Source organism: Hippopotamus amphibius, chromosome 13, assembly GCF_030028045.1.
Source record: "Hippopotamus amphibius kiboko isolate mHipAmp2 chromosome 13, mHipAmp2.hap2, whole genome shotgun sequence".
NCBI lineage: Eukaryota > Metazoa > Chordata > Mammalia > Artiodactyla > Hippopotamidae > Hippopotamus > Hippopotamus amphibius.
In genome coordinates, this window is record NC_080198.1 from 33,518,017 (window position 1) to 33,541,693 (window position 23,677).

Here is a 23,677-nt window from a genome sequence, read left to right on the forward strand (position 1 = left end):
TAATTTATGCACTCCTGAGTCCTCATACAAGTTAAGCAGCACAGAATATCACAGCAGGCATAGAACAACAGATCTCAAGCCCTGCTGTGTTTGTTCAAGAAGGCAAGTTAAGCTATTCCTAACAGGAAACAAAACACACGGTCTGGTCTGGCTATTAAACAGGGATCGTTTTGCCATACTGTGCAGCCCTGAATCCATCAATTGCTGTTCCAAACAGGATTAGAGATGTGGTTTTCTTTAACTATGGTTTTGAGAAAAATGCTTATGTCTGCTCAGAATTTTCAGGCTGATATTAACTAATATAGTGCCAGGCAAGACACAGAGTACCTTAAAATCTTCAAGACGCTGTCTTTGACAAACTCCAAAGTTGTGTGAAGACAGCACAAAATGAAGGGGAGAGAAATATCTGTGTGTGGAAAAGTTAACCATGTAAAGTGTCAAGTTTGGAATACCCCAAAGAGTATTTTTTCCTTTAAGTATTCAAGGCTCCACACTACAGTGATTAATTACACAGTGAACAACTGATGCTTAGTTTCTATAGACAGAACCTACTTGGACGAATACGCAGTATGAAAACTGGACTATTTTGTGACTACTGAATATACATTTGCAAATGGCTTTGGGTAATTCTCTTATTATAAAATGAAATCTCCCAGCCATTTTTGTAGAAGTCAAGTACCACGTAAAGGAAAAAAATGCAAACCTTTCTTACATACGGACAGCTCTTCATTGTTGAACTCAAGAATAATCAATCTAATGGAGAAAGTGGTTCAATTTTCACTAAAAAGAACAGATTTGTGATGGCCTGAAGGCATCAGGTCTGTATTGTTACATGTTTTTTTAACCAAGACTTCAGGATACTGTCTATGTATTTGGTGAAAATATTTATTGGTCAAGTGTACCACCAGTTAATACTACCCCTATTTTGAATCAAGGGTTGAAATTTATAGAATCTAGAAATTATCTCATAGGTGCTTAAGAATCACAGGAAAAACACAACAAAATGTTTTTTTTTGTTTGTTTTTGCAAGCTATTGTTCTAGAAAATAGCCAGAAAGGCTAGAAGAGAAGTTTTGGAAAACTCTCAAATTATTAGCATCACAAAAATAATTTATAGACAACAATCATTAATGACTGCTACACATAAGAGGGATACTCAAATGGGACATTTTTAGTTGTAGATCAGCCAAGAGATTAAAATAAGCATGTTTACAGAGACATAACTATTTAAAATATTTATAGAGAAAACAGTTGCAGATGATACAAAGAGAGATTCCAACAAAAACACAGCACAAATGCAGACACCATATGGTCCAATGTATGCACTCATGACCTCATGTGAAAAGCCGGCCAAAGACAGAGCAGCTGGAGATACCTCCCTTTTACCCCCCAGAACAACAAACTCTAGGGTTTGGAAGGGACTCATTATAGTGATGTCCATGGATGGGTGAAATCTATGGGTAATGTCAAAGGCTTTGTGAAGAAATCTCTCAAAACAATTGTTTCTGAAAGCCTTTGCTTTGTTGGGGTTTCAAGCCCAGTCCCCATTCCTTTCTGACTCCATGTAGGAGGTACAGGCAGGTGATACACAGACTTTTTACTGAAACGAGAGAAGCATCGCATTTCTTCTGTGCTCTTTTGTCATCTCCTGATTATTCATTAGGCTTGAGTCAGGACCACAAAACACCATGGAGGTCCCAGACTACCACATCATGTCTGACTACACTCCTCATCTGCTCTAGAGCATCAGGAGCCAAGCTGAGCAAATGATAATAGGAATTCTAAATTTCGTGAGTTCCAGCATATGTCAGGCTCTGTGCTAGGTGCAAGTAAGAGAAATAACTCTCATGACAAAGCTGCAAAGTTAGTCTCTCATTCTTGTTGAATAAAGAGATGTTAAGTGACTTGCTCATGATCTCAAACAGATAAAGGCTAGAATGGAACCCATCACCTTCTTTTGCTGGTCAAGCAGCAAGACAATATATTTGAGGGGAATTGATGCTTGTAAGAATCTTACCCTTCTAGCAAAAACCTTTGGTAACATTGGGGAGGGGAGGGGAAGGAACATGAGGGGCAGGGATGCTCATATATCACCGATTGAGACTAGTGGTCCTGAGGGAGAATGCCTTCAATCTGCAATGTGTCTCTCCTCAACCGTCCTCATCTTCCAGCCTGGATACCTGAGCTTTATAGTCAAACTCCTTCTCCAAAGAGCTGAACTGCCCAGAAACTGTCCCAAGAGTTCTGAGATCATTTCACCCAGGGCTCTTAATTTTTTAAGTTAAATACCTTTCTCTATTTTAATAGAAATAAGACAATTTGTAGCAATCGTGAGGAACAGGAGGCAGCCCTATCCTTGGTTATCTAGGGCTGCAGCACAGGTCTGTTGGGCAGTCCAACATCTTTGGGACACAGGAAAAGCCACTGGAGCATCTTCCTCACTTCTGAAGTTTCAGTGATCATAATAATGTGCTTCACTTTGCAGGGCATGCATTGTGAGTCAAGACTTGATGACAGAAGAAAAGAGTGTGATGAGCTAAGTGCTACTGAAGAGTCACATGGCCCAGCAACATTTGTTCTTACCATACTCCGTGTTGGTTTGTTCTGAACTGTGTTTTAAAATTCCATGGCTGGTGGCACCTCAAATTCATGAGGAATCTTGTACAACAGAATGCTTTTGTCTATGGATCAGTGGAAAATTGATGAACAAATACTAGTAAGTTGAGGCCACTCCATTTTTAGGCACTGAGTTTAAGTCTCTATGCAAAGAAAATTTAAATGTGGGCAATTAAGCAAGCATGACCTATCAAAGATGCCAAGCCTTCCAGAGAATGTGGAATTCTGACCATATATTTACCCTGGAAGCTGTTGTTTTACTTAAATACTTTAACTTTTAATGAAGTGTTCAGTCCTTTTATGATGGCACTGAAGTGTAATCAAACATTACCACAAGCCATGTCTTGCCTTGTTTAAATATCTCAAATATACTTGAGTAATTGTGTAATGATTTCTAGGCCTCTGGTTGTCCATATGGTCTGAACAGACTGTCTTTTGTGGAGCAGTTGTGCTATCTCTCTTAGTGAGAAAAAACCAAATTATCTCTGCTCCAAACTGGAAAGCTTAGGAGGTACTGCTTAATTTTCAGGGTGGCGCCCTACCTCAACTCTTGAAACAAAACCAACTCACATCTGGACCCCATAAATTGCTCTATCTTCTAAAAATCTTGCTTGTGTTTGTGAAATATACAAGAACAATGCAGCAGGCATCAAGTAACAAGTTTTCTTCCATAACTGTCCTTAGCACGCAGTGATATGCCATGGGGATGATACAGCAAAGCCAGCACTGCAACCACAAGGAAACTTTCTGGACAGAGAACATTCTAGATGGTGGCACCAGATCATCTCAAGACAGATAATAAGGACCAGTGAAAGGGTCTGACCATTGGAAAGAACTCTGCTCTAATGCTCTCCTCGTGGTATGGGTGTTGAGACAAGCAAAGCACCTGTTGATTTTGCAATTAATGAAACCCAAGGGGAGTTGCAGGGATCTGGCTTTACAGCCCAGAATCTAAACATGGTTACTGGGCCTTATCAATTATTCATATTATCTGTCTCCCTAGGAAAGTATCCCAGGGAAGATCTGGAATGTTATGTTTTAAGAAATGTGTCAAACTTAATCTTGACCTATTATTTGAGAATTCTTAGCAAAATGGTTGGGCATAGATTCATCCCCAAACCACTGACCACCACTGCGCTCTCTGGCGGGACTAAGTTGGCAAGGGGCTAGTGGACAGGTAAGTCTGTTGGCCTTTCTGCTCCTGCCCAACTTCAGGCTCCTGAAGTCCTAAGAGGAATACCATTTCACTGGTCATGAACAGTGCCAAATTCACAAGACCATGGAGGCATGCACGATTCGTGAGTTCTGGGGATGACTGGGATGTGATGGAAAAGAGTTTACCTTTTGTGCCTGAGGGAGCTGAAAAATAAGGGGGGAGAGAGGAAAATAACAATCATTATATAGGAAGTTAAGATTAACTGTAAAACTTCATTTGACTGTCATTGGAAAATGAAAAGACCAAAATGGGAAGAAAAAGAGGAAAATAAAAACTAAAGCCAAGTCATTTCCCCATATAAAGCCATGGCGCTGATTATTCCACCTGCTATCTGAATCTGCAGCATGAACAGATAATCTGTGAGTTCGACTGTGCATGTTTGGGTAGTTCGGGACCTGCAAAGCTAGACCTGAGGTTCTCCCATCCAGTGGCCCAAAGCACAGACTATGAAGCACCAGTTCCTTCTCCCTCTTTGCCAGCAGTTCCCCACTGCTGAGGACTGTCTGGAGACATTTGGGGCTGTCAAAACTGGGGGCAGGGGAGGGAGCAAGAACTATTGGCCTCAGTGGGTAGAGACCAGGGATGCTGCTAAACATCCTACAATGCTCAGAACAGCCCCCACGACCAAGAATTATCTTGCCCTTATGTCAATTGTGCCAAAGTTGAGAAACTCTACTGTACATAAAGGTAAGACCATCAGAAGAATGTTGCTTTTAAAGTCAATTTTTCTTGCTTTGCAGCACAGTAACTGTTCCCTTTATTGGTGGTTAAGGAAGCATGCACAAAGATTTATGCATTTGAAGTATTCTAAAAACAACAAAAAGGCAGTCAGTCAATCCATAAAATAAGACATAATAGCTTTCCCAATGGCACAGGCAAGGAATTGAAATTATAGCTATGTGGGAAAAGATTGAATATTTATGAGATATATTTATCTATTTTTCTACATTGAGACTATTAGGCTGCGGTTTAATGCCACGGTGTTTGTGATTGCCATTACAGCATGCAGTTTCGAAAAACATTTTCTAATCTGGAATGGAATTAACATTATCCATATATTAAATACCAAATCTAAGAATTACATCATTTTGAAGACTTACTTTTCATAGAGACTAACATTTATTGAGTGTGAACTTGTCTTTAGGCACTTTGTTAAGTCCTTTATTTGCATCACCCCACTAAATCACAACAACCCAATACTAGGTACTCTTCTTATCTCCATTTTACAGATGAGAAATAAAATAGCATTTAGAGGTTAAACAATTATACAATGTTCCATAGATAATAAATTACAGAGCAGGGCTACCTGACTTTAGAACGTAAAAATGCAATTCAACTTACCCATTAATAAAGGCCAAAAACACCTGGGAATTGTGACAACAAACTCTGTCTCTCTAGAGTTTATAACACTGGAGGTGCCAGAAGATGCAAGATAACTAAATCAGGCATCCTATGGTCCTCACTTGAGTCTCCTGCCTTTCCCATTCTTTTCTGCCTGTGAAGAACACTCTCTCTTCACAGACACTAAGACCGGAGCTTTCTCAAACCTATCATAAGGCCCTGCCCTGTGGACAGAGCCCAGCAAAGGATAGAAGGGATAAACCCAAATCAACCAGGTGTCTTGGATCTCAGAGACTTCTTCAGAATGGTCCAGAGAATGTCCATGAAAGGTAGACCCCAACCTCCCAACAATCAATTTCCAAGCTCTTTGATGCTGAAAAGTCTCCCAATTTAAGAAGACAGGAATACGAGCATGTTTTTCTGATTTTTTCCTCCTACTTATAGCTGCCACTATTAAAAAGGAAGCTCACATGTTTCTGCAGCACTTCTCAAGAGTGCAGAAATGTATCAAGAGGTGAGAAATTGAGCCTAAAATGAAGAATCACTTAAAGAAGAATCTCTTAAATATTAAACATCTTTTTATACAGTGGAAAAGAAACCTTGGAGATGTGAACATTAATACAATGATAAATGTATGTTTCCTTAGGAAAGCATTTGTGTTGAATCACAGCTAATGTCATATGAATGCATTGAGGAACCATAAGAATTACAACTGTTTGATGAATTAAAACAAATACCAAAGTTAAGTCCTGCACAAATTGCGGGACTTGACAGGCCTCTGAAAAAGGAGCACTTCTCTCTCTCTCTGTCAGTTTCATCCTGGTGGGGCAGGAATCACCTCTTTTTGACTCAGCCATTTAAGCACATGAGAAGAAATCCTGGGAAGGAAAATGAGAGACCAGGTCTTTGTGGTAATGTCCTCAGTTTATGACTCCCCTCAAGTTCTCCACAAAACATGTATTTTCCTCAAGAAATAACTCATGAGAACAAAGAGCAACTTTCCTACCAGAGCTTTTAAATAACAGAAATTACAGCTTGCGATGCCCTACACAGGTTGGACCTCAGAGAAGGGCCTCAGAATAGAACACAACAAATTAAGATGGGTTCTCTGAGAGCCACAGATGCTACTGCTCAGGAGTAGGTTCTCCTAACGACACACGGTTCACCCAACATTCACAAATGGTGTGTAGAGCCCTAAACTGGAAGCCAGACCAGCTGGACATTAGCTCCACCCTGGCCGCTGGCTGGAGTCTTGAGGCACATGTCTTCCAGCCTTTGGCCAGACCGCTTGTCTGTAAAAAGAGATGATGGAGGGAGGGCTGGGGAATGGGCCAGTTCTTGGATGGCAAGAAAGGTCAGCCTTAAGAGCCAAGTCTGACTGATTGGTAATGGATTTCTATAGGGCCATGTTGAGAAGGATTCTGAAGTTATATCTGAGTTTTGTTGGAAAGAATGTTATATCCAATTAGCAATGTCAGCTGTGGGCTCAAAATAAGGAATGGCAAAAATTATTCCTGGACACAATGATCTCTAAAGGTCTTATTGTACTTTTTCTTTGTAGTTCTGAGCATATCTATAATTTCTATGTAAGTTACTTTAATGTCTCTGCCCTGCTAGGTCACAAGCTCCATGAGAGCATGAGGGTACCTGTTCTGTATGGAAGTCTCTATGAAGTTCTCTATTTGTGACTGTAATATGGTGCTCATCTGGTTAAAGAAGGTATCTTATTACTAGGGTACACCTAGGGTGGATGCCAGGGAAAGACAACTGGGGTAACTGACTACGCCCTCACAAACACATATACCATGTTGATAACCCAAGATAATGACTTTCAAGAGAAAAAGAAATATCTCTGCCAGAAGGATAGATATGAAACTCTCAGATTCCAATATGCTTGGTATAGACTTCTACAGATGTGCTGATTGTCTCCCTGATCCATGGATGTGCTTAAAACCAGCCTGGGAACTTTCCCTCATCACTCAGCCTGAGGCAAAGCAACTTCTCTTCCTCAAAGACCTCTTGTTCCTCAAAGCCACCTTGTCAAGCATCGTCAACTGGGCTCTATCTCTCTAGAGGTTTCCTCACTTACGACATCAGGGTCTGCACAGGCAGCTTCAGACTCCTTCAGGCCAAATGCCCCATGACTGTATGGCTCTATATCCAACTATTCACATCCTCTAGTCACTTTTTATATGGAAAGGTAAAGGAAGAAAAAGTTGTAGTATGTGGTGGGCTTGTACATTCCTAGGGAAAATTCCTATGGTGTAGAATGCATTCATGGGACACTTCACATTCAAACTCAGAAAGACTGGGAATGTGTCCTTCCAGAGAGGGGGCGAGATGAAGAGCACAGCAGTAATAATCCACTGAGTGACCGCTCTCAATGGACCGGATACTCGACTAAGCGCTTTAGCATTTTGAACAATTTCGGTCCTCACAGCAGACCTCTGGGTTTTATATCAGTATCATCCTCAATTTATAGAGAAGGAAGTAGAGAATATTTAAAATGGCTAAGATCCTTGCCAAGGTCTCCCAGTCAGGAAATGCTGGAGCTGAAAATCAAGTCAGAGTCACATCTCTCTGCAGCCCTCACCTCTGCTTTGTCAGGCTCAAGGTGCTGCTTCTCATTCAGACCAAGGGCGCTAGCACCAACCCAAGGTTTTGGGGGCCTCTCAGGCCATTCCATCCAGAAGTCCCCCATATGAGGAAGGGGCAATGAAAAATACTGGCACCAACCCTTACAGAAGAGTCTGGATGGAGAATCTAGCCTACCGTGCTTCTCATCATGTGGTGTGTGATGTATGGTGTCGTACAAATATTTACCATGTCTTCTCCTGTCACAGACACACTTGCTCTTCCCTCATCTTGGAACGCTCCCTGCTACCCTCCCCCCTTGCACAGCAAATATCTACTTCACTGGTTGGCTGTCATTGTCTTAACGAAGCCCTGTCTGACCTCTCATATCAAATGCCCTCATCACATGCCCTCATAATACCACATACTGCCTATTCATAGCATAGTTACTGCTAGTTACAGCAACTGCCATTCTGCCCTTTTTTGGTAACAGAAACCTAACTTTTAGCCAGGCTTAGCTAAATGACCCTATTAGAGCTTGGTGTGGCTAAGTAATTCAGTTGTGGTCAATGAGATATCCATGGATGTGGCTTTTCCAGATAGTACCCTTAAAAGGAGTCCTTCCATCCTGCTGCCAGGAAGGTAGATGTGGTGGCTGGTGCTCTAGCAGTTATTTTGGACTATGAGGTTGTCTTGGATGGAAACCACATGTTGCGACGTTGATGACAGCAGTAATGACAGGCAGTTATAATATCTATGATATACCATCCGCTATTCTAAGTGCTTTATCTATGTTAATTTATTGAAAACTTATTACTCCCAATTTTCCATGAAACTGCAAGGTCACATAGCCAGAGAGCCCCAAAGATAGTGTTTGAGAGAGGAGACCAGTGAGAAGACTATTGAATAATCTGAATGAGAGATGAAAGACATAGTGCTGGTAGTGGAGGTGGCAGGCAGTGGTCTGACTCTAAATCTATTTCTGAGAAGAGATGACAGACTGGATGATAATATGAGAGAAGGACAGACATCAAGGCTGCATCTAAGGCTTTTGGCCCAGGTAAATGCAAAAATGGAGCCTCCATTTACTGAGAAGAGGAAGACTATGGGAGAAGCATATGCAAGGGGGAAAAAAAAAATGAAAGAGTTCAATTTTGTCTAAAACTTACAATTTGAGGATGTCTCCTAGACTTGGAGGCAGAGGTAGAGGTTAGGCAGCTTGGTCACTGTTAGCATGCAGACGAGGTCATCCAAGGAGTGAGTGCAGGGACGGAATCGTGGGGCAATTGTGGGGCACCTGTCAGAGGCCTGTGTGCTAAGGTGGGCCAGGGAAAAGAGCTATGAGGAACACCAGGGGAGGCAGAAGAGATCCAAGTGTGCTTTAAGTCCCTGATGGTAAGTAAAGGTGTTTCAAAAAGCAAGATAGTTTCTGCACTGAGGGGAAGGGAATGTTTTTGCTTTAACTTTCCTCGTTGACTTCATTTCTATCTCAGAATCCCACACAGAGCCACAGAGGCAAGTGAGGGGACATCCATCACTTCAGCTCAACAGATTTCTGGAGATAAGTGGACTCTTTCTCAAAAATAAAACTCAAAGATCTATTGATCAAAACAACACATTCACTATGAAATATGTAAAGACCAAATGGGACATAAAGTATTTTCCTGCCAACTGTATAAAACAAAACAAAACAAAAAGCCCGGTCTACATATGTTTATTCCATTTGTAAAACTGGCCCTTTGCCTTGGGCCTTATGAATGAGTGATACATCCCTGTTTGCTGCAAAGGTTCCTTGTGTTCATTTTTTTTTTCCCTCTGTGCATGTTTACATTTATAATCTTCCATTCTTCTTCATTAAACAATGTGGATAGAGATCCCTACTCCTCTATATATCAGGAGAAGTTCTGTTCACGGGTTCAAACTCCTAAACCTACGCCAGGAGGAGAAGGCCCCTGATGAGCTAAGATCCAGTGGTGGAGGTTCTGTCCACATCCATCCACTTCTGCCACGCCACATCAAGCCACCATCGCTGCTCATCCATCTCTTCAGTTTCACTCCTCCCGCCAGTCCTGCCTAGTTATACTGCATCCAGAACAATCTGAAAGTATAAGCCTGGTGCTTTGTTGGCCCTGTTGTCCAAGCCTTGCTTGCCTCAAAGCCTTCACGTGGCTATTTCTTCTGACTGGCAGAAGCTTTCCCACCATGTCAACTCCCTGACACCCCGCATAACCCCTGCCTCACTGATTCTCACCCATCTGTCAGATTTCAGCTCTGAAGGCACCTCTTCTGACAGCAGTTCCTATCTCAACCCCAAGTATCTTTCTATGACATCATCTTGCTTATTCCTGTCTTAACATTTATTGCATTCTGTAATATTCCTGTTTACTTCTCCACATAAGAACTCAAGATCCATCTAGGGGCCATATGAGTGAATGATTTATTCATTGCTGTATCACCAGGAACTAGACCTGTACTGTACCTGGCCCTTGGCAAGAATTCAGGAAAGAGTATTTGTTGGAGGAAGAGAGGGAGGGAACAAGGAAAGAAAAAGGAAGGAATGGAAGGAAGGAGGGAGGGTGGGAGGAAGGAAGGAGGGCCTTGGAGTTTAGTAGACCAGGTTTCCAATCCCACTTCTATCTCTTATGAGCTGTAAGGACTTAGGCACCAATATACCATCTCTGAGCTCTGGATGGTCTCATCTGTAAGATTATAGTAATAACACTATTTCACAGAATTAATGTAAGGAGTAAATGAGATAAATACATATTGAGCCCCTATGAAACCCACTGGCCTGTAGTGACTGCTGTTTTTACCCCATGACCTTGTAACCTCCAGAGTTTTACAGGGGTGCCCCAACCTGATGGTGTGTGAGAGGTGTACTAATAAACAAGGACCTCATGGTCCACAGGGGTTATGTGAAGAAGTGATAAGGCCTGGATAAGGTGCATTAGGCAGTGTGTAACTCTTACAGTGGACGTGTGTATCTTTGCTCTCACCATCAACTCCCTTCTTTCCTAGCAGTGCTCCTAGTAGTTGGATAAAGCTCTACACCAAGCCCCATGATGTGGGTAGTACTCAGACCTCAGCCAATCAATTCATCACTGGCCCCAACAGTTGACTCAGGGTGGACAGGTGACCTCACCTAGCCTAACCAGGACTCTTACAGAAGTAACCAAATATCACTTCTCCTTCCCCCTTTCTCTCCTCCTCCCTTTCCTCTCTCCACTAGAGTTTGAGAGGATGTGCTGCTGCGGATAGATCATCAAATAGGGCCCAAGAGTGAAGCCAGCACCGTGTAAGGCAGGGCAGTGAGACTGACAGAACTCAGCACCAGTGGTGTCATTGGAGCCCATGTCCATCCATGAGACTTAGCTTCTAGAGGATTCCAGCTCAGTACAAGCCATGGTGACATCCTGAGTGAACAGAGTTTTTGTCATTATTGCCATAATACTTGCAGCTGGCCATCTCTAGGGACAGACCATGGCTACTCAAACAACTAGATTTTACTCATACAAAATATTTCTGTACTGTTTGCTCAGCTTCAAAAATACTCAGCAGTAATTTCCTCAAAAGATTTCCAAGGGTATGTGTGAAATTTCCTTACAAACACAAGGGCATCGTATTTCTCCAAAGACCAGAAGCTGTTTTGGCCTTTCTGAGAATGTCACTGAACAGCTAAGTCAGGAGATAAAAGGGTGTCTCTCTGTGTCATTCTCCTCCTTAAAATCTCCTCCTCCCCGGGCTTGCTCATGAGTGTCCATTTACACCCACTGCTCCACATTCTCTCTCTGACTCTTTAAATGTGGACACCCGGGTGCTCCCTTTGCAATCCCTAGTCCCATGGCTTTATCTGGTCCCTTGTCACGGCAGCGGTGAAAGAGGATGATGAGTGAAGAGTAGGAACAGAGGTAGAGATAGATAACCCTGCAGCGTGGAAGACAAGAACAAAAACAGGGTCAATAAAAGAAGATAAATATAACTGACTTTTCTACTTTAAAATAATTTAAGTACCCATTCCAATTTTCCCTTCATATCCTATAAGTTTTTCAAATCTTGTTGGAAATATCATGAAAAGAATGGTACGTATGTACTCCAAATTGTCTTACTTTTATTAGGTTGGGTATTATCTTGCCTGACCATATATAATTTAATAGTGATTTCTCAACATCTAGTTTGGGATGCAGATGGAACTTTAACTTCTTTTTCCAATAGCGTATCTAAAATCAAGAAAAATATAGACAGAAAGACCCTTCTTTGCAATACACATGCTGTTTAAAATTTTTTTTAATCACACAAGCAATACATGTTTCTTAAAGTAAATTAGATATCAAAGATAAGCAGAAGACATTTAAAGCCACTGATGATGTTAACATCCATTGTTGATTTCAGTTAATGTCAATTATTCAATTATTTGAATATAAAAATATTACTTACATCATCAGAAAATCTACAAACAATAAATGCTGGAGAGGGTGTGGAGAAAAGGGGGTCCTCCTACACTGTTGGTGGGAATGTAAATTGATACAGCCACTATGGAGAACAGTATGGAGGTTCCTTAAAAAACTTAAAATAGAATTACCTTATGACCCAGCAATCCCACTACTTGGCTTATACCCAGAGAACACCATAATTCAAGGAGACACATGCACCCCAATGTTCACTGCAGCACTATTTACAATAGCCAGGTCATGAAAGCAACCTCAATGTCCATCGACAGACGGATGGATAAAGAAGATGTGGTACATATATACAATGGTATATTACTCAGTCATAAAAAGGAATGAAATTGGGTCATTTGTAGAGACATGGATGGACCTAGAGACTTCATACAGAGTGAAGTAAGTCAGAAAGAGAAAAACAAATATCGTATATTAACGCATATATGTGAAATCTAGAAAAATGGTACAGATCAAGTGGTTTGAAAGGCAGAAAGAGAGACACTAATGTAGAGAACAAACATATGGACACCAAGGGGGGTTGGGGTGTGATGAATTGGGAGATTGGGATTGCCACATATACATTAATATGTATGAAACAGATGACAAATAGGAAAAAATATCAAATTGTACACTTTAAATATATGTAGTTTATTGTACGTCAATTATATCTCAAACTCTTTTTAAAAGAAAAAATATTACTTATTGAATTCCTTATTACTAGCTATCTAGGCTGTACTCACCTTGTCACTAAATGGATGACACTGTAATAAACATCCTTGTAGTGAAATTCTTGTATACACTCTCAACTTTTCAAGAAGTTAAATTATTGATCAAAGGGTATTGTGTATTTCTGTCCAAGTGTTCTCAAGGAATGTCCTGAGTTATACTCTGGTCAAGATTCTCTCTTTCCAATGTCAGTTTCACCACTCCAAACCAACACTAAGTATTATCATCTTAAAAAATCTCCAGTAATTTAAAAATACAGATTATATGATGAGTCTTTTCCATGTTCCAAATGAGTTTAAGGCACAGAAAATATTAAACAGCAAAATGCCTAAAGGGCCAAGGGCTCACTCTCTTCCAGGTCTCCAGAGACCACTGTCCTGACCACTGCAGACTAGCATCCTCAAGTTATTTAGTAGAAGAGATGTAGACTGATAACTAAGGGTCAGGTTTTTCAAACTGAACTTTGAATGAAAAAATCCAGTCTTTTTTTTTTTTTTTGCAGCAGTAGAGCCCCGCCTAGATGAAAGGCAAGCCTACATAAATTATTCACTTGATGGCAGACATTTTTTGGGATGTGGAAAATGTGGATTATTAATGGGCAGACCAGAACAATTCTCACATTACATATAGCTGAGGACTATCGGCTGGGGGAAAGCCCCAGACATTTTTGCTCGTTATAAAGTTCTGAAAATTCTCACAATAAGAAGTCATTTCTCATCAGGCTTGAACTCTGCATTGTATCAGAAAAATACATTTCCAATTAAAATTGTCATTCTTCAGCCTTATTTTGGGTGGCCATCTTGCTGAAAAATTATCTGGAGTTTTGGCAATATAGGGGAGCCCAAGGTTGTGCCCGTTCCCTGTGAGAACACAGGGTTGGTAGAATCAAAAGGAAATTTGGCAAGGTCCAGATAAAACCACCACCATGATGTGTGTATATTTCCTGCCTGGAAACCACATTGTTCCACATGGCAGGCCAGGGATCAGTGTAGATTAAGGAGGATCTGATAGGGAAGGAAGCTCTTTTCTGCAGGATTCATTTTGGAAATATCTGAACAGGATGCAAACCCACTCAGACCTTCTCCTGAACTCCCACCCTACCAGTGTCACTTTTCAACATTATGACTGCTTCCAGTTGGATACTCTAAGCTGCTGGTTTTAATTAAAACTTAATTTGCAAAAATGTTTCATAATTTATGCATGTCATGTAATTCCTCTGAGACTATGAACTTGGAGCCAACTCAGGGCCATATAAGGAGACACTGTACTGAGAAGGATGGGGGAGGAAAGGGAGGTAGGAAGAGAAGTACCAACAGGCTCAACAGAGGAAGGTCCTGATACTTTGTTTCAGCCTCCCACCACCTGGATCTGCAGCCACCTGGGAGAGACATGGGCTGTGATGTCTAAAAGCAGAAAGCCATTTGGCAGGTCATAGACTCAGAGAACCAGAAGGGTCAGCAATGACCAGAATGGCCCTCCAAGAACACCTTACCAGGGGAGACAGTGAGCCAAAGAACTTGAAACTCTCTGAGATAGATGAATGGGTTCCCACTCTCCCCACAGAAGGAGAAAACAAAACAAAACAAAACAAAACAGTAAACCCTCAGAGGAAAATTAATGAAAATTCAAGAGTCTGCAATGAAACCATTACTTCACTAAACAGATGTCTTCAAGAGAATTTGCAGGGATCTGCCAAACTGTTGAACCACAAAGAAATCTGTGTATAGCAACTTTACTAGAAATATTGGGCCCCCAAGAAAGACAACCTCCCCTCAACACACATCCTTTATTAATTGCAAAATGATCTCCAGTCACCCTCCACATCTGCAGTGGAAAGAGTATGTAGACAGTATTTGACAAAAGAAATCAATGGAGTCAAAAATAAAGGTAGGGAGTCCAACTCGAGGATGGAAGATGCCTTAGAGGACTGGGGCAGGGAGGGTGGGGGGGACTCGAGGGGGGGGCGTCAAGGAAGGGAGGGAATATGGGGATATGTGTATAAAAACAGTTGATTGAACCTGGTGTACCCCCCAAAAAAATAAAAAAATAATAAAAAAAAAAATAAAGGTAAACAAGTATTCTGCACATTCACAAAGGATGGGCCATATCAATGCTATATTTTTAGTGGCCAATATGGTAAGTTATACATTTCATTGATAGATTTATTTCTATCTTTATTTCCATCTCTATCTCAAAGGTCCAACTTGGTCCTTCCATTTCCTGTCACCTATGAAAAACTTAATAAGCCATTAAGTAAAAGCAAGAGACTATATAGTTCTTTCATCCATCAAGCCTGCATCTCACAGAAGGGGACACATTAAATAGACAGTCAAGGGTAAAGGTATAAGCTGTGGGTGACAGATGATCTCTGACAATGTTCTCAACTAGGGGATCCTTCAGGAAACCCCCAGCTCTGTGATTCTAGTCTATGAGAAGTTCATTTCTATGAAAATTTCCTTCTCTTACATATTGTTTTCACCTTGGCCCATCAGTGCATATATATTACGTTGACCTGAACAGAGAAACAATGGCCAAAGCCATGTGTTGAATGATACTGGTTCTCGTTTTGCATCTAAGCACTTCTTAAGTCAAGACTGGATCCTATTTACTAACGATGAAAGCTTGCACATGCTGAGTGCTTATGCTAAACTGGCCCAGAGCTAAGCCCCTGAATGTGTCCTCATGAATTCTCAAGACAACTGTAGGATCCAAATATAATCATCTACATTCTAAAGATGGGAAAACTAAGACTGATCCCAAACCCTGTTTTTTGACACAACAGGATTAATAAATCAAATAATCCAATTAGTCTTTTTCTAAGAACTTAGAATAATATATTAGTGCACAATTAAGGGAATATGAAGTAAAAATAAAAATGAAGTGGTATGCTTGCCAGTAGGGTAGAAGAGAGCTTTGTCCTCCCCTCAAGCTTGCTGACACACTGACCACCATACTACTTTAGGCTTATTTTCCTCATGTCTAGAAAGGAGGAGATCTATTAATATGCTGCGACTGCTAATCTCTCAAAATATATTTGCTCCTCACCCCCCAAATCTGGGAGTTGGCAATCTTTTTTTGCCACACACATGTTTTTTTGGTTTTGTTGTTGTTTTGCCAAATACATGGGTTTTTTTTTTTTTTTTCACATTTCGCCAAACACATGCTCCTATAATATTGAAGTTCATGTGTATCTCCAGTGAAATTTTTCTTATGGTCTTGATTAATTTACAATTAAATCATAAAACAGAGTAACATCAAATATCTTCATTTCCTAGGGCCTTTTTTTCTTGCCATTTTATAGAACTTTTTTTGTCTTAGTTAAGAAAGTCAGGTCCTATCAGTGCCACTTTGGTTCAAATCTCAGAGGCCAATGTGCTTCTGAAGTTCACCTAGGAGCTAGAGGAATCCAAATGCCAAAAGCTGAACTATAAAATTCTGCCATTCATATTGAATACATGTTAGGTAACATGAACAAGAAATCAAAAGAGAAGCATAAAAACGGGCTATTTCACAATTAAATTGACTTAGTATAATATAATATTTAAATAAAAATTATCTCAGTGTCATAAATTGAGATAAATTGTCATGGTCTTTTAACAATTACAAGACAAGCATTACTCCTTGGTAAAATTAATCTAAACCCAATATGTTTTAAATCTTGAATATGAATAAACAAATAGAACAATTTAATTAAATTGTTGAAGATGTCATATTTTATTTCTATATTTCTACTGTGGTCACAATGGAATAACTAGTACTGCATTATCCCTCCTGACACAAACAACTAGACAACTGGATATAGTACAAAAAAGAAACAAATGTTCTTTGATATTGGTCAATAATCAGCACTGACTTTGCTTCCTGAAAGAAGGTAAAACAATAAGGTGAGTCTCATGATCACTCTAATACTCTACCTGGAGGCATCTATGAGACCCCAGAGAAGGGAAGGTAATGCCAAATAGAGCCTGGAAGTTACACTGAATTGAGGAGGAATGAATCAAAGTTTATAGAGGCTGAAGTGGCTGGAATTTGCAAGGTAGAGCACTGGAGAGAGAAAGTTATACCAAGAAAGAGCTCCAGAAATCTTCAGAGAGGACCTTTGGGTCTTTGATTTAATACTAAAATGAGCTAGGGGAAAACTCCACGAAGCTGAGAAAAGCACAATTACAGGGGGTAGGAGAGGGGAACTACAATGAAGCTGTAAGCTAAAAAAATCTATCGGGCCTCAAACAAGGCTGGGAATTTACAGGTTCCAACCAGCCATGATAGAATACCTTGTTAAGCACCTGGGACATTCAGTAGGAATCCCAGAAAGACGGTGCCTAGCATTAGAACTAAACTAGACCTAGAGTGAAACGATTACAATATCTGCAAACCAAAGTTTAAAAACAAGTATTTACTCCATACCCTCTCCAACATTTGTTGTTTCCAGATTTTGTGATGATGGCCATTCTGATTGGTGTGAGGTGATACCTCATTGTGGCTTTGAACCCTCCTGCACTATTGGTGGGAATGTGAGTTGGTACAGCCACTATGGAAAACAATTTGGAGGTTCCTTCAAAAACTACAAATAGAACTACCATATGATCCAGTAATCCCACTCCTGGGCATATACCCAAAGAAAACCATAATCCCAAAAGAAACATGTATCATAATGTCTACTGCAGCACTATTTACAATAGCCAGGACGTGGAAGAAACCGAAATGCCCATCAACAAATGAATGGATAAAGAAGATGCAGCATATATATACAATGGAATATTACTCAGCTATAAAAAGGGATGAGATGGAGCTATATGTAATGAGGTGGATAGAACTACAATCTGTCATACAGAGTGAAGTAAGTCAGAAAGAGAAAGACAAATATTGTATGCTAACTCACATATACGGAATCTAAAAATGGTACTGATGAACTCAGTGACAAGAATAAGGACGCAGATACAGAGAATGGACTGGAGAACTCGAGGTTTGGGAGGGGGCGAGGGGTGAAGGGGAAGCTGTGACGAAGCGAGAGAGTAGCACAGACATATATATACTACCAACTGTAAAATAGATAGTCAGTGGGAAGTTGTTGTATAACAAAGGGAATCCAACTCGAGGATGAAAGATGCCTTAGAGGACTGGGGTGGGGAGGGTGGGGGGGACTCGAGGAGGGGGGGAGTCAAGGAAGGGAGGGAATATGGGGATATGTGTATAAAAACAGATGATTGAACTTGCTGTACCCCCCAAAAAATAATAAATAAATAAATTAATTAAAAAAAAAAAACAAGTATTTAAAGGGCTAAGCTGATACATAAGTAAATTAACTATCTGGACATAACTCAACACTCTTTAAATGAAGACAACAGCATCCAGACACTCAACAACATAATGCCCACTACCATGTTGCCATTATGCTTAATGCCTAATAAAAATTTACTAGATATAGAAACCAAAAAAAAACAAAAACAAAAAAACAAAAAAACAGTAACATAAGAGGAAAAACAGAAGGAAAAAATGATTTATAAAGAATGAAAATATACTCAGAAATCATGTAATTGGAAAATATAAACTTTAAATTAGCTACTACAAATATAATCAAGAATTTAAAGGAAAACTTAAACATTATGAAGGGAGAAACAAAACTAAAAACAATGCCAGAAACCATTAAAAATGGCTAAATATCTCATATTTGATAAAATTTATAAACACACCAGTCCAAGAAGCTCAATGAACCTGAAGCAAGATAAACACACACATACACACAAAATCAGAGCACATTATAATAAAATTACAATTATAACAGCAAAATCATAAAAGCAACGAATAAAGTAAAAACACATAGGTAAAGGGCATCAAAGATAAGACTTATCACTGACTCCTCATCAGAAACAACACAAGCCAGATGGTAATGGAACAGCTGCTTCAAAGCACTGTAAGAGAAAAAAAATGTCAACTTAGAATTCTTTATCCAGTGAAAATACCTCTCCAAAAGACAGTGAAATAAAATGTTTTCAAGCAACAATAAAAAAGAATTTTTAAGAGAATTCATAGCCAACAGAGTTGCACTTTAGAAAAGATTAAAGGAACTTCTTTAGGAGAAGTAAATGATTCCAGATGGAAGTTTGAATCTATACAAAAAGTAAGTAGCATCAGAAATGGAAAATATGTGGGTAAATATGAGATTTTTTTATAACTTTTTAATTTAAGCAAAAGAAAAATAATGTATTGTGTGGGGTTTATAATATATGTGGGAGTAAGAAAGTATGATAATAATAGCACACAGAACTGAAGGGGAGCATGGCAGTATACTGCTGTAAGTGCTTCTATCATAGGGAAGGTAGCCTCTGAGAAACTGAAGATGGAGATTGTTACATAAATATAGTATATTTGACTGAGCCTGTGCTCTAGAGCCCGCGTACCACAACTACTGAAACTGCATGCCACAACTACTAAGCCTGTGTGTGCCTAGAGCCCGTGCTCCACAACAAGAGAAGCCACTGTAATGAGAAGCCCATGCACCACAACGAAGAGTAGCCCCCACTCGCCACAACCAGAGAAAGCCTGCATGCACCAATGCAGCCAAAAATAAATAAATAAAAAATATATATAGTATACTTGTTTATAACAATTTGGTAGAGTTAAATAAGAAGAGAAAAAAAACAACAGAGTAGATAGATATTTACAACAATATGGTATATTTAAATCAGAAAATATAGATAATTACACTAAATGAAATGGATTAAATGCACCAGTTAAAAAGTAGAGAATGTTGGGCTGGATAAAAAGGGAAAAAAATCCAACTATGTGTTGTGTACAAAAAGTATACTTTAAATAAAAAAGATATGCATGTTAAAGGTAAAAGAATAGAAAATACATACCACAAAACAATAATTATAAGAAAGTTGGGGTAGCTATATTAATATCAAACAAAATAGACTTCAGGACAAGAAATATGAGAGATAAAAAAAAATTTCACAATAACAATAACACAAGAAGACATTGTGTATACTCCTAATATTAAAGCTTCAAAATATGTGACACAAAAATTAACAGAATCAAAAAATGAAACATAAATTTAGAATTTCATTGGTGATTTCAACACTCCTTTCTCAGTAATTGATAAAGTGGTTGCTTTCTAGTTGGAAAGAAAATAAGTAAATATATAGAACACTTGACCAACACTATTTCAACCCATTTCATCCAACTGATTGTACTTGAACAATATGCACAATAACTGCAGAATACACATTCTTTTCAAGTACATATGAAATATTCTCCAAGAAAGTCCATAGGCTTTCCTGGACTTGGACTGGGCTATAAAACAAGTGTCAAGAAACAAAATTATTGAAATCATAGGATCTATTCTCTGAACACAAGAGAATTCATAACAATAATTAAATTAGGATTGGAATTTGTAACAATAATGTATCTAGTAAAATCTGGAGTTATTTGAAAATAACACTTCTATAACCCATAAGTCACTAGATCCCAAAATCACAAGTGGCATTAGAAAATATTCTGAACTGAATAAAAATGAAAACACAACATATTAAAAGTTGTGACATGTGGCTAAAGTAGTTCTTAGAAAGAAACATACAGCTTTAAATGCTTATAATAGAAAAGCAGAAAAGTCCAATGGTCATAGCTTCACCTAGAAAGAAGCTAGAATAAAGACCAAATTAAACATAATATAATGAGAGAAAAATTTAAAAATTAAAAAATAAGAGCAAAAAGCGATGAAACAGAAAACAGACAAAAGAGTAAAAGTGGCAAAAGCAAAGGCTAGTTCTTTGAATATATCAAAAAAAATTGAAAACATATAGCTAGATTGGTAACAAATTGCCAATATCGGGAATGAGAGAGGAACTATCATTATAGATCCTAAATACATTAAAAGGATAAGACTACTTTGAACATATTTATGCCAATAAATTCAACAATTTAAGTGGACAAATTGCTAAAAAAAGACAAATGAGCAAAATTCATACAAGAAATATAACATCTTTAAAGCCCTATATTTATAAAGAAAATTAATTTTGGAATTAAACTCCCCCTTGCCCCCAAAAAAGCTGCAGGCCCAAATGATTTCATTAGTGAGTTCTAACAATATTCAAGGAAAATACAGCAGTCTTACACAAACTTCAGAAGATAAAGAAGGAAATTCTTCTAAACTTATTTTTTTTAGATGGACATTATCATAACAACAAACTACAAGAAGAAAAACTACAAACTGATAACCCTGGTGAACGCAGAAACAAAGATCTTTAATAAAATGTTAGCAAGCTAAATCCAGCAATATATATATAATAAATTATGACCAAAATATATTTATCACAAGAATGCTAAGTTATTATGATATTCTTATAATTGATATCAATCAGTACAGTTTGCCACATATGGAAGATTTTCCAAAGTGGGCATAACAATATTTCACGTCATGCTCTATTTACAATGCAATGTTGACATTCTTCCTATGAAGAGTTGGGGTCTACGTCCCCTCACCTTGAAACTAGGAAAACCTTTGTGATTGTCTCAATCTAGAGAGTATGGGGGAAATGGCACCATATGACTTCCAGGGATAGATTATAAATATGTCATACACTTCTGTCTTGCTCTGGAAACCTGGCCACCATGCTGTAAAGAAGCTCAAACTACCTTATGCATAGCGACCATGTGGAAAGACTATGTAGATGCTGCCGCTGTAGGTATCCTGCTGACAGCTCACCTGAGGTCCTAGTCAACAGCCAGTATTAAGGACCTGAGAGGTGAATAAAGATGCCTCCAGGTGATTCACTCCTCAGCCACTGAGTCACTTGCACATGACCCTTTACAGCTAGGACACCAGATGTCCTCAAGTAGAGGTAAACCAGCTTTGATAGTCCCTGCCCAGATTCCTGTCACAGCATTTGTGAGCATATGAAAATTACTGTTTCACATCACTATGTTTGGGGGTGTTCAGTAAGCAACAATAGTAACAGATGGTAAATATCATGATCCCTGTTTTACAAAGGAGAAAACTACCTCATGAGAGTGACTTGAACAGATTAGTGTGGGTGGCAGTCGCAGAGCTGAGGTATCAACCTATCCTTCTCTGCAAAGTCACTGCACACCCTGATCTAGACAGAAGTCCCAAGTGTGATATCACCTCATTCACCAGGGTTCTAGCTCCGGGCTGTAAGAGGCTTTTGCCCCTTCATCACCAAAATGATGATCTGGTCCTGGTAACTCTGCTTCTCTCAGGAAGACACTTGAGGTCAGGCTTTGGTATGCATGGGTTACATAGCCAAAACCATCTCACTATCAAACCTTTAGCAAAGGCATATACCCAATGTCTACGTTTGCAAAGCTCAAGTAGCTCAATCAGCCATGAATTCTGGGCATTTATACAAAAGTTGGTTGAAACATAAGCTTAAAAAAACTCTAGGCAAAGAGCTGCAAAGAACCCAGGAAGTAAAGGACTAAAACCTGCTAGAGTATCGGCTCCCCCTCTGGTGTAGCACAGGAGCCGTCAGGGGGTGAACCAACAAGCATTCTGATAACAGGACAAAAATAATCGATTAATTTCCCTCCTAGAAAGAAGACCGAATTTAGCATGATTAGGATGGGTTGGCATTTTCTATTTTCTGTCTTGTCCTCTGTTCCCCCCAGACTCTCACCAGTCCTTTTTCCCTTTATACAACACCAGTTTATTCTCTGTAGAGGTATAAGTCATATCACCAGAAATGAACACAATCTTCACAGACGCTGAAGAAAAGTAGCAAGATTTGCTTAGATTCACAGGCTGTTAAATCTGGATGGGAGATGGACAGAACAATTTTTTTGTCTGAACAGAATGTGTCCCTTCTTTTGGTAACAGCACTTTATTTGCCTGTGAGACAAAACCCATCCCCTACACTCAGGTCTCGTCAAAAGACTGGGGCTGACTCCACCTTCCTCCAAACCCAAGGGTAGACATGGGACTCATGCCTGGTGAATCAGAACACGCCACCCTGTTGACCACTGCGACTGGTTCAGAAACAGATAACACATGGCTGAAGCCACGAGAGTCAGCACCAGGGTCTTCGCTAGAACCACAGGGAAAGATTTCTTTCTTCTGGGGGCAAGGGACTCCACTAGTAGGATATAAACCTGGCAGTCATGACATCACAAGGGGAGGAGAGTCTCACCTGAGAATAAAGCTACAGGGAGGAAAGCAGAGCCAAGAGATGGCAAGAGACAGATTCCTGACTGCATGTGGGCATGTAGATCCAGCCATGCCTGAAGAGATCTACACTTTGACATTTCAGTTTTATAATTCAATAGATTCTCCTTAGTCACACAAGTCTGACTGAGCTGGATTTCTGTCGTAGCCAAAGACACCTGATTCACTAAGACAACATATTATCAACTATCTATACTAGTGGTTCATGAACTCTGCTTTGTGGAACACCCAAATTCTATGACCCAGAGGCCCTGACTCCAATTTAATCCAAGCTGCTCTTATTTTACATATGATGGCTATTATGACTTTATTTGAATAAAACAGCTTTGCTAATTAGGAAGGAAAAAGACAGCCATTCAGTTTGACCACCTTATTTTAGAGGTCCAAAAAAGCAAGCTTGTGACAAGCAAGGTCTGGTTTCTACCAATCCATCCAGCACACAACCCATTATCCCCAAATGCTGCCAGTACTGCTCACATCAGTTTGGAATCTTGTTTCTGGGATGGAAGCAGGTCTATGGCTTCTAGGCACTTCACCCCAACACATGGGAGGGTCCAACATGGACTTCTGGCACTGGGTACCT

The 23,677-nt window shown here is 39.6% G+C and overlaps 1 protein-coding gene across 1 annotated transcript in view; it reads right to left on the bottom strand.

Moving 5' to 3' along the window:
- The window catches only part of CACNA2D3 (calcium voltage-gated channel auxiliary subunit alpha2delta 3), a 781,884-nt gene that overhangs the window by 226,047 nt on the left and 532,160 nt on the right, over positions 1–23,677 (bottom strand). The window contains exon 14 of the mRNA XM_057705866.1: positions 3,957–3,974. Coding sequence (XP_057561849.1) covers positions 3,957–3,974 — 18 coding nt within the window. The remainder of the gene's footprint in view (positions 1–3,956; positions 3,975–23,677) is intronic.